General features: G+C 44.1%; 2 protein-coding genes across 2 annotated transcripts; both read left to right on the top strand.

Moving 5' to 3' along the window:
• The first annotated feature begins 533 nt into the window (after window positions 1–533).
• On the top strand, window positions 534–5,032 carry LOC124655039. The gene is made up of 13 exons (XM_047194007.1): window positions 534–614; window positions 694–852; window positions 946–1,098; window positions 1,183–1,337; window positions 2,054–2,383; window positions 2,481–2,611; window positions 2,751–2,868; window positions 2,955–3,047; window positions 3,145–3,222; window positions 3,314–3,401; window positions 3,882–3,947; window positions 4,044–4,140; window positions 4,752–5,032. The coding sequence occupies exons 1-12, from the start codon at window positions 587–589 to the stop codon at window positions 4,121–4,123; spliced, it is 1,479 nt and encodes a 492-aa protein (XP_047049963.1). The 5' UTR covers window positions 534–586; the 3' UTR covers window positions 4,124–4,140; window positions 4,752–5,032.
• A 2,668-nt stretch (window positions 5,033–7,700) lies between these two features.
• LOC124655180 (glutamate receptor 2.8-like) lies at window positions 7,701–9,348 on the top strand. Its single transcript, XM_047194124.1, has 2 exons — window positions 7,701–8,090; window positions 8,738–9,348. Exons 1-2 carry the CDS (start codon window positions 7,704–7,706, stop codon window positions 9,305–9,307), a joined length of 957 nt encoding a protein of 318 aa, XP_047050080.1. The 5' UTR covers window positions 7,701–7,703; the 3' UTR covers window positions 9,308–9,348.
• Window positions 9,349–11,472: the final 2,124 nt, after the last annotated feature.

Below are 11,472 nucleotides of genomic sequence, written 5' to 3'. Positions count from 1 at the left end.
AGTCTTGACAGAGTATGGAGTAGGATTTTCCTGCAGAGTACCGTGCTTATATGGTATTTACCCGCCAGTGAAAATTTGATACAATTAAACTCTGACGTCCATGTACATTACATCAATTCAAACATGTAGTAGTTTAGTACAACAATGGTATTTTTGTGGAGAAAACGAAGCTCATATGATACCACTGGTATACCAAAGGGGAAAAGTCATACTCCAGTATAGTACAGTAGTGAACTTACCTCTTGAGAATTGCTGGCATTGGTATTTTCTGGCTCCTACTCACAAGTATACATAATATCTCCTTTGTTGGCAGGAAAATATAAAGATGCGGCAGATTGATGGAAAAGGTGGTGATGGTGATGATGATATGATATAAATGGATATATGGCCTTCGAAAGTAGTTGGGCCCAACTAGCGATACAGCGGTTCAGCATCGAAAGGAAGGCCCAGGTCCAGTCCGTGAAGGAAACAGCCGTGGCGGCGCCCCCGAGTCTCCTCGCCAGTTTGGACGGAGACATCTGGGAGACGGATGGGGCCGGAGAGGGAGGCAAAGACGAACAAGAAGAGATCTTCGCCGGAGGGGAAGATGGAGTTAGAGCCCTTCCAAGTTCGAGGTAATTTTTGCCCCCAATCTATATTCCTGATAGATTGCTGCATAGTTGATTCCTGATACGAGTGTACGATTTTCTTTAGGTGATCTCGTCGCACATTCAGAAGTTGAGGAGGATGAGTTTATACCCAAATCTCCAATCAGCATGCCCTACATCCCTGACGAGCTGAATGATCCGACTGCCTATCCAGCGACACTAGCAGCTTTCAACGAGGCCCATGTCAAATACAAAGCGAAATTAAGTATATCCCCTACCCCAATCCTTCTACCCTTCTCAGGATTGCAACTTCCCATTGCGCATGCTTACTAGTTAGTTACTTGTGCATTCTCTCTAGATCGTCGGTACGGGCTATTCAGTCTGCCACGTCAGCTCAACTTGGCATCTCCATGCCTGTTTAATCATCGGCATCTTCTAACAATCCGTGAGTCTGCACTAAAGGCGGTGCTTCGTGCTGCCAAATCTATCATCAGGCTCTCCTCTTCTGTGGGTGCGTATGTTGTAGCAGCATCTTGCTTGTGCTCATTAATATTTGTAGACGCAGTGACCAATTGTTGTGATTAATATTTTGCAGACGGGAAGCCACTGGCCAACTGTTGTGGTTTGTGGATTAAATGGGACGGGGACAGCAAGACAGGCATTGTTTTGACGACTGCACATTTGATTCGGTCCAACCATCCCACCGAAAACCTCTGGGAAGGCAAAGACGAGTACAATATTAAATCTAAAGTGAGTTTCTTTCGTAACATATATCCTTCATTTATTTCACTCGTGTTGTTTGTTCTGTCTTATATTAACTAGCAGCAGTGCTTTAAACTGATTAATATATCAACCGTCGTACTGAATCAGGTGACCTGTTCAGCGTAAATTCTTGTTTTGGGTTGTTGAAATTTATGCATGTTTAAGTAGCACAGAATTAACAGCTTGATATGCTCAAGCTTATTTCTTCTAAGTTCTAACCCAGCTTATGTTTGCATCGTAATTTTTGAAGGTGATTGGGAGGATGGCTAAGAGAAGATAGATAAAATAACAACTTGTAATACACTCTTTGAACCATAAGACCCCCCCCCCCCCCAACACACGCACACACAACATGTATCCTATGTAGGTGCTTAATGATAAGTGCTATAGTGCTGAATCACATCTTGCCCAGTGCATCACACCAAGGTACACCTCATTAGTTGTAGTCAACGTATAGAAGTCAAAGCCCCAATATTTTTGTGTATTTGCTGTGAGTTGATGCCCTCCAACTGCTTGTTGTTATGCTTATGACATCTGAAACTATTCTTTCCTGTATAGCTATTTACTCGACTTTTGCTGCTTGTTGCATCCTGCATGTGAACGGGAATTGGGACGTGTGTGTTTGCTACTAAGTATTCGTTATGTCTTGGTTGCTAAACTCAAATGGTAGTGTAGTGTCATAATATTTGCAATTGCCATTTCAGGTCATTGTTCACTTGCTGGATGGCAACACTGCAGATGGCCATTACCTCTACCACCAGGAGCATTATGATCTTGCCATTTTTAAGGTTAGACTGGATGAGGAGGTTGAGGTGCCCCATTTCAGTGTAAGCATGAATTGTGGGCAAGACATTTTCAGGCTTGGAAGAGATGGCCATATGATTTTAAGGATGACCCACGGTAGTGTGGAATATCTGAATCCAGGAAGTGCTGAGAGGCATCACTACATGTACTTGTACCATCAGAAAAATGATTCTCTTTCCCATCAAAGACGTGATGATCGCCTTCCCAATGAAAATAATGACGATTATCTGGTATTGCTACTATTTCTAACTTTATGGTTTGCAATTCAGTGCTTCTATTTTCTTGTTGTGAGTTGTATTTATTGTTATATATTTATCACTATTGTAGTGTGATGATGATGGAGGGTCTGTCATTGACTTGGATGGGAAGGTCGCTGGACTCGTTAACAAGCACCTTGAAGAGTCTTTTGTACCTTCTTCTATTCTGGATAAATGTGTGGATTTGTGGTGCAAGTTTCGGTAGGACTATCCCCATAGTGCTGCTTGTTAATTGACTTTATTAATGATTGTTCCCATGTACATTTCCATCTTGATTAAGTATTCTTCTTTATACCATCTTTATATGTGTTGTTGATGTGTTTGACTATTTTTGGTAAAGGTGCATCCCTCGGCTCCATCTAGGGATGACATTTATTTCAATCAAGCTTCTAGATCCAATACACATTGAGATGATCTGTCGCATGTATAAGATTGAGGATGGCCTTATTGTTCAAGAGGTATGTAGTTGTTCCGTGTTGTTTATTATTGCTAGAACTGTTCCTGATATTCATATCATGGAGTAATCATGGTAATTGGGCATTAGGTGTCAAAAGAATCGCATGCCGAGAAACTTGGAATCTGCCTTGGTGATATTATTGAACGTTTTAATGGAGAACTAATATCTACTACAGTTGAGGTAGGTGCATAGTGTATATAAATGAATTTCAAATAAAATGGAATGAGATTATATATTTATATTACACTTTATGCTCTTGACTTGTGTATTTTTTCAGTTGGAAAAAATGTTGCTTGGAAGATGCAAGGACCATTTAGATCAAGGAGGTCACTTGAATGAGAAAATAAATATTTCAGTAAGTTACTTTTGAATTTAAACTTTTTAGCTATGATTTGGTTGATCAATGGTGATCATAGCGCTAAAGAATAATATTGTTGACTTTACAGATTCAAGTATTTCACACAGAGGAACGTCTCCGAAGAAATATAAATTTGAGTGTAGATGTATCAGATGGTGCAGAGGTCGTTAACAGAAGTAAACATCTCCCCCTTTAACATAGCATAGTCAATTCTGATAGCAAATTTATCACATTTACCACTTCTGTAGATTTAGTATCTTTTAAATTGAACTTTGTATCTATTATGCAATAGACTCGTATATTCTTGCAGGCCGTACCTTAGAAATTGAGGGGCCAATGTGAAATCTTAAACTAGGCCTCACATAGAGGAAAATGTAATTACAGACAACACACTATTTCTTTATCACTAGCTAATTATCATGTTTTGCAATTGTTCTTACGCTATCATATTAAGAAATATCTCACTATGTCGGCATGCTCATCTGAGTTCTGCTGGGCTGGTGTCTCCACTTATCGTGCTCAGCTGACAGCCACCCCTAGTTCTTACTGCTTATTGTGACAATCATACTTTATTTTATTAGATGGGGCTGGTGTTTCACTTTTTTTTTCTTTTCATATGTGTATTTGTCTCAATAGAGATGTTTTTATCTGTGTAGGGACTTACCCCATCACTGCTATAGAAGGGACGTTTGCTTCAGGGCAACCTAGCAAAAATGTGGCAGGTAAGTTAAGTAAACGTAAACATGCAGGCATCTTCTAATATATTAGCAAAAAGTAGTACAAACACTAAAATTCAAATTGTTGCCTTGGCCATACAGATGATCCTTGTCTACCAAGACGAGAACGTACTTGGGAGAGTTATCTACGAGAACATACTGGGAAGAGTTATCGTACTTAAATGCATCTATTGAAAAGGTACGCCTCTACAAAACTGAATGTTTGCCCCTTCCATCAGTCTAGTCAGATTTATTTATCTTAACCCGCAAAAACAGATTTATTTCTCTTAATATCACTGATGCTAGTAATGTCTCATGTTATATTTGTTGAAGGGAATAATATAAGTCCAAACACATCTCCTTTTATTAAACCATTGCAACCATAAGCACAGATGTGCCAGCAGCAAAAAATGTGCACATTGACATAACCTTAATGTCATATGAAGTAACATGAGAAAAATATAATGTGCACACAAACATGCGTAAATCATTTTAAATTTGCACTATCTGAACTGAAACTCACAAGCATCCAAACGGAACGGACCATGCCACATTGTTTTAGCATTACATTCCACCACTTCAGCAAGGAAAATAGAAATGACAAAACATTATGTAGTATACCCTGTGGCCCCGAGGTTAGGCCTCTCTCGAACAACTAGTAAACCTAGATGGTGATCTTACTACGTTGGTAAAATTTGATCCACTGGTCTAAGAGGAAAAGTGTTACCTGACGCCCTTTTATTCAAATGTTGTTATCTAGCAATGAATATCACGTACAACTGTCTAAAGTTTGAACAATATTTCATACAGGCCCAGCCCACTCCAGCAAAATCTGCTTCGGTAATGGAGGCAATAAACCTAGGAAGAAAAGTGTATTCGGATCAACTGCAAGTTCATGTTTTGCTGGCATGCTGATTGTGTCTTAATCTGCCTGTTATCATCAAAGCAGAAATGGGACTCGGGTCGGTTCGTTCATCGGTAGAATTTACAAAATCTAAACATGTATTTTGGCTGAATACATGGTGTACCCCGGAGAGATGTTGTGGAATATTACTGCGGTCAGAGTAAGATCTTATGTTCAAAGATCCTAAGATGGTCTGTTTACCTACTTGTAGGAGTACTTGTCTTTTGGATTGAGGTGAATGTCAAAATTAAGCTATGATTGTGATTTGAAAACTTGCGGAAATACATTTGTGCTTACAAGCATGGGTGTGGATGTTGTCACAGTCATATGATGCTTTGAGATTCGAACATGATGGCAGGTGAGAGAAATCATATTAAGCAATTTTGTCCATTTTTTGTACAGTTTGTGGGTTTCAGCAAAAGAGTCAAAAAGACACCCGACATGGCTTTGACAGGCAGGATTCATGGAGGGAAAAGGCCTAGTCATTCCTCTCTCCTGGCACGCACTCTGTTCTTCGCCCGTTCCTCTCCTCTGGTTCTTGTCCACCATCCTCTCCTCCATTGATTTTCCCGACCTAACTGAAGCATGTTGTAGCAGCGCATCTGGTCGTCGCTGCAGCATGGGCAGTGGAGACAGGTTGCGGTGGCTCGGGCGGCTACTGTTTTTTGTGCCGGCAGCTTCGATGGTCCGGCGAGGTCGACGTAGTTGGCGCCGTGGTCCCTGGTGGACCACACCGCCGCCTGCCGGGGGTCGATCGCGATATGCCGGTAGTCTTCGTCGACGGAGCGGCTGACAATGTACTGTAGGGCGGGGAACTCCTCCTCGTCACCGTCGCCACGGAGGGCCGCCTGCGTCTCGGCCTCCTTCTCCCACCATTTCCGATGCGAACCGCCGCGTCCTCTCGTTGACAAGGCGCCCCCACCCGCGAAAACCGTCGTTCCGCGAGGCGTCGGCGCGCCCGATTCACGCCCATGGCGAAGGGGCCGACACGGGGTTGCCGGCGATTCTATTGGAGCGCGCCGGTGCGAGCCCATTTTCGCTCCCGGCACCCAAATTGCTATCGGGGCCGCTATCGGGGGCGCCGGTGGAGATGCTCTTATGTACTAGTATCATTTTTTTTATATTAATGATTAGTAGAATCTCAAGTCAGATCTATGTATAAGATGTATTTGACATTAAATTTTCTAGTAGTACGTGCTATGATACGGTATATATCTATGATACTACAATCCTCTGTCTCATCTTTAATTGCACCGCCACGTCAGTTTTTTGCATGCATGATACTACCTATGATATTCCCATTATGGGTAGTCTAATGTATCCAAGATGTACCTCTGATGTTCCTGAAAATCATGTCTGAAGATGTGTGTGTTCTAGCTTGTAGTGTTAGCATCTATGTTCCGTGTCATCTAGTACTGAACTGGTTTCACCATGTACCCATTGTGGACCATATGTTTCTTCAGTGTAGGGGACTGTTTTTGATGAATAGCATATATTAATGAGATATCAATTATACTCAGTTTCTGCAATAATATTATATTCTAATGGCATAAAAGATGCACACAGTCTAAAAAAAGGGAGAAGAATTAAAAAAAGAAAAATCCTGCTACAGAGATCGTTGAAGCAACAACACTGACCAAGACAACATCAATAGATCAGCTTCTCCATAAGCGACGCATCCAAGAAAGAAACAGTACACAAACGCTGTCGTCACACGATCATAGATCTTATGTTTTCACCCTGAAGAAAGTCCTCACTCTCAAAACAATGACTTCAACAAGAACATTGCCAGACATAACCCAGACCTTGCATTTTCACCATGAACGATAGAACTCTGAACTTCTCCTGTGCAGTCGTCCCCACATACAAGTCGGTGTTTGAAGTCACGAACCATCAAGCCAATTCCACCTCACCACTAAGATCCGATCACCATTGCTCTTCCACCGATCTCGACTTTCATGACCTTCTCCGCCAGCACCATGGAAAGAAAACGAGCTCCATGATATTAACAGCCAACAGAACTTCGAAGTGCTCCCTCTAAAACCGAACGGTCAGATAAAAAATATGGGTGCGCACGACCAAAAACATCTATTCCAGCAATCTTCAGGCATTGATCGCACAATGAATTTCGCCAACAGGACCTTCCGAAACACGACAATCCAGCCAGCCTAGTGGGAAGAAGCTACCGACCGATCTTCACTTGGCGCGAGAGGAATCCGAGGACCACCACCATTATTCGCAAGACTAGCAGCCCCTCACCGCCGGTCAACTACCAACCAGATCGGAAGACATGAAGAGGGAAGTCCAGCACAGCCCGATGGTGTGGCAAGGACCAACACCAGGACCGCACCTGCCCAGGCACACCCGGTCCAGATCTTGGCCGAAACCCTAGATCGGATCGAGGCGGCGCAGAGCACCACCGCGCGGAGGGCGCTGGCGGCGCACCACCCCTTCCTTGTCGCCGGGCCCCGGCCACGCCGCCGCCCACCAGCTCCCTGAACAACAACCGAGAAAACCACCTCCCCTGCCCACCGCCGCACCGGGCGGATAGGCGCCGCCATCACCGCCAGCGCCGGCGGCAACGACGGCCAGGAAAGGGAGGAGAGGTGGGGCTCTTAGGATTGGGGAAGGAGGGAACCTCCGGAGCCGCCCGAGGAGGCGACTCGGAGGTCGGGAGGTCCACAAGTTTTGCGCTTAGACTAGTTTTTTTTTCCACTAAGTTATACCTGGGCGAGGTGTAACAGTATAGCTTCATTTTCAGCCTAGTTTTCAAATAAGTAAAAAACTTTGGAACACCGACATCAGGATGTGTTGATGGCCAAACGCCCAAACACGCCATTCTGGAAGCAAGGGAGGGGATGGTTCACAACTTATCAAGAATTGTAGTAATTGTTTGGCTTTTTGTGGTGCTGATATTGCAGCAGAGTTACACTGCAAGTTTAAGCTCAATTCTGACAGTTGAACAACTTCAGCCAACAGTCACCAGTTTAGAAGAAGTTATCAGTAAAGGGAGCCATGTCGGCTACCTCAATGGTTCATTCTTGCCTGAGCTTTTGAGAAGTTTGAAAATTGATGATTCAAAGATGATTGCCTTCGACTCTCCTGAGGAATACAATGAAGCCTTATCAACTGGAAAAGTCGCCGTCATTGTTGATGAGATACCATACCTTAAGGTGTTCCTTAAAAACTATTGCCACAACTACACTATGATTGGACCAACCTACAAGTTCGATGGATTTGGTTATGTGAGTACCATTTTTCAGCAGTTGCACGGTAGTACATTTCGGGATCTGCAAAATCCTAGACAATGAATCATATCCCTGCTATTTTGTTTTAGCATCTCTCAAACAAAATAAAAAAAAGTTATTCCTAAATTTGTCAGACATGAACAAGCTAAAGTAAATACGGATGCAGGATTAGATTGATTTTGTCAAGAATTGCATCTCTCAAATAAAACAGAAAAAACTTATTCCTCAATTTGTCAGATCTGAACTAGCTAAAGTAAGACGGATGCATGATTAGATTGATTTTGTCAAGAATTGCATTATCATGTTCCGCAAAAAATGGTGCCATATTATTGGGTTTTATTGGTAAGTAGAAGGCTTGCATACTCCTTGAATTAGTGAATAACATGATAAATCTACTTGATCAGTCTAATTTACTTGAATTTACTTTTTATTAGACTAAACTATCTGAATTTCATTCAGTATTATCATTATGAATGCTAGCCTCATCTTACCAAGGACTTGTACAGTTGTACTGTGATTAAAATAACTGCCTCAGCGTTATTTTGGGTTGGTATGGATGATACAATAACTTGCTCAGCGTTATGCAAGGCTTGTATTTACCACCGACGCCTTTTCTGATACTTATTTGTGTGCTTCTTCTGCAGGCATTCCCTCGAGGCTCTCCTCTCACACCTGATATTTCGAGGGGGATACTGAAACTTGAATCAAATGGCAGAATGGTGGAGCTACAAAAAGCTTTGTATGGCGATAAGTCATGCCCAGACAAAGATAACTTCCAAACTTCAAGCAGCCTTACATTGCGCAGCTTTCAGGGGTTGTTCATCATCTCCGGGGCATGTTCAGTTCTGGCATTAACACTGCACGCTGTCAGAACCATTTATAGTAGTCCACATGGATCAAGCAGTGCAAGTACTCAGAGTTTATGGCGCAGATGGCTTGCCGTTCTATCTAAGGTCTTCCACAAGGGTGGTAGTCCTTCTACTACTCCAGATAATGTTGAGCCCACAACGCCTATTGGTAGTACAGGTGATACAGGAAGCCCTCCCGAAGGAGAACATTCTGATGCAGGACCGTTGTCATCTCCACCCATGCGGGGTTACAATGGAAGACACATTTTGTCTACCAATAGGAGTTCAATGCGTCGGAGGCAGATACAATCTTGTAATGAAATACACGGTGACTTCATTGCGCCGGAGGTAGATAGATCGTTGTGAAGGTTTGCTGTCTTAGCTGTAGATTTATGTTGATGTTTAGTTCTTTTGAATGCATAGCTTTATGCAACACATTGCCAACCACATTGGCAACTAATTAAATTTCTGAAGATCAAACAATTATCATGTTTGTGATTCTGAAAAAAATGTATTTGGTAGCATGGATACATGTTGATTCCTGCATCCCCAAAATGCCATCAAATTATCAAATGTTTTTGTGTTGGAACTTTGTAAGTTGCCCATGTGATACTGCTTTCTAGGCTGTTAGTTTGTTAGCTCATGACCTTTTTCCTAGTTTTTTAGCACTGTCACTTCATGCATGTTTGTTGATAGTAACTGAGGATGCACTTACTAACCGTGATAGGAACCATAATGAAATATCACCTTTTACATGTAATTCAATGGACCGGCAGATTATGTAGAGAACCCCTGGTATTAATTAAATTGATGACGTGAGCACAAGTTCATGCATAGGGGTTGTCGTTGCGTATTAATATTGGACGGTACTCCGGTGAGGGGCGCCTCACGGAGGGGAGAGAGATGGGGAGCCATGGGGCGAGGAGTCACCAGGACGGGGATATAGGACTGTGGCAACAAGTGCAAAATTACAATGAGTTGTGTCGTGCCTCTAGAGCTCCCTGGATCCGACTTATAAATGCGTCCATAAATGGCAGAGATCCAATCGGATACGAGTAGGTTTAAGCTATGCTAAGTTATCTTGTTGTCTACGTCAAGGATCCGACCGACCTTTACTATGGGCGGGATCTACTATGGGCCGGATCCAAGTACTTCTCTCTAGGCTGGCATCCTCCATCTTGGTTTAACTGGGCTGTTCGGTTAGTCCATAGGCCTCACCACCATATGTGAGCCATCCGGGCTTGCAGGAATTAGAACCCTGTCGTGGTATACCTAGTTGGCATATCCACAACATGGGTCAAATCAACTGATATCATCCTATCTAAATCCACATGTATAGTGGTTCTGCATTGACGATACACTCATAGCAAGCCAATTCTTAAAAGAAGCTACTCAACTAGCAATACATATTAGAAGAATGGAATTGAAGAAGGCAGAATAGTCTAAGACTGTCTTGCGCCTAGACTATCGGATCTCTTCTTTTTAGCGAATCTCGTAAATTGAATGTTCCTTCAAAGTTCGCATAATTGCTTGAAATAAAAAAAAACAAGACCAGATGTTCCCTACTGGTGTTCCCTATTGTTATCGGAGCAGCATGTCGAGCTAATCTTCAATGTCGCCACGCAACGTCGGTGTGGAGCTCGAACTGTTGATGCCCGCTGCCGCCTCGCCTGTGGTGCTCGTGGAGAGCGGCGTGGTGCCGCCGCAGATGCGTCCAGGCCGGTGCTCTGTTCCTGCACGCTAACCCGACCCGTGTATATAGTTATGTACTAGTTTGGATATGCGACCAGAACCCGTAGTGACCACTAGCTTTTTTTTTTTTTTTGAGGGAACCGTAGTGACCACTAGCTGTACGATCCCTGAGTAGCTTGTGGCATCAGGAGAAAGAAGAGCTTGCTGGGCTGGCCACGCTGGGTTATCTGTGGGTTTATGTTTAGGATAGCGCTGAGCGTCCCCTGGGGGATCGGAAGCTCCGATCCCCCGGCTCTAGCGATCGACACGTGTCCACCTCAAGCATACAGAATACTCCCACGATTGAAAACCAAAACTCCTCATGCTCCAAAGGAAAAAAAACATCGCACCACCACGTCCCGCTCGACGCGCGCAGGCGGTTCCTGCCCTCGTGACCATGGGCGGTCAGCTTGGCCATTGGCTAGCTGGCCGGCGTCCAGCTCCGGTGAGGTCGGCCTCCACGCCCCTCGCAGCAGAGGACTCGCGCCGTCGCGCGGTTGTAGCATTTGGCGTCCACCGTGGTAGCAGTCGCCTTCCACCACGGTAGCAATCGGCGTCCACCATGGTAGCAATGCTGAACCGTCGCCCGAGAAGATCACCAGAACTCTCGCAGCATCCCAGTCTGCCGCTAGCAGCACCGATGACCGCCGGTAGTAGCATTGCCGGCAATCGCTTGCAGCACCCTGCAAATTCGTTGGCGGCGCCGCCGTTGACAGGCGGTAGCGACGCCGCAATTCCTTTGTAGCAACTCGGGGAGCTGGTCGGAGCAACGCCGGGCGCCGCTCGCAGCAACGCCTCTG

The sequence above is a fragment of the Lolium rigidum genome, chromosome 5 (genome assembly GCF_022539505.1).
Source record: "Lolium rigidum isolate FL_2022 chromosome 5, APGP_CSIRO_Lrig_0.1, whole genome shotgun sequence".
Lineage (NCBI taxonomy): Eukaryota > Viridiplantae > Streptophyta > Magnoliopsida > Poales > Poaceae > Lolium > Lolium rigidum.
Note: the sequence above shows the minus strand (reverse complement) of the source record. Positions and strands in the feature narration are given on the sequence as shown.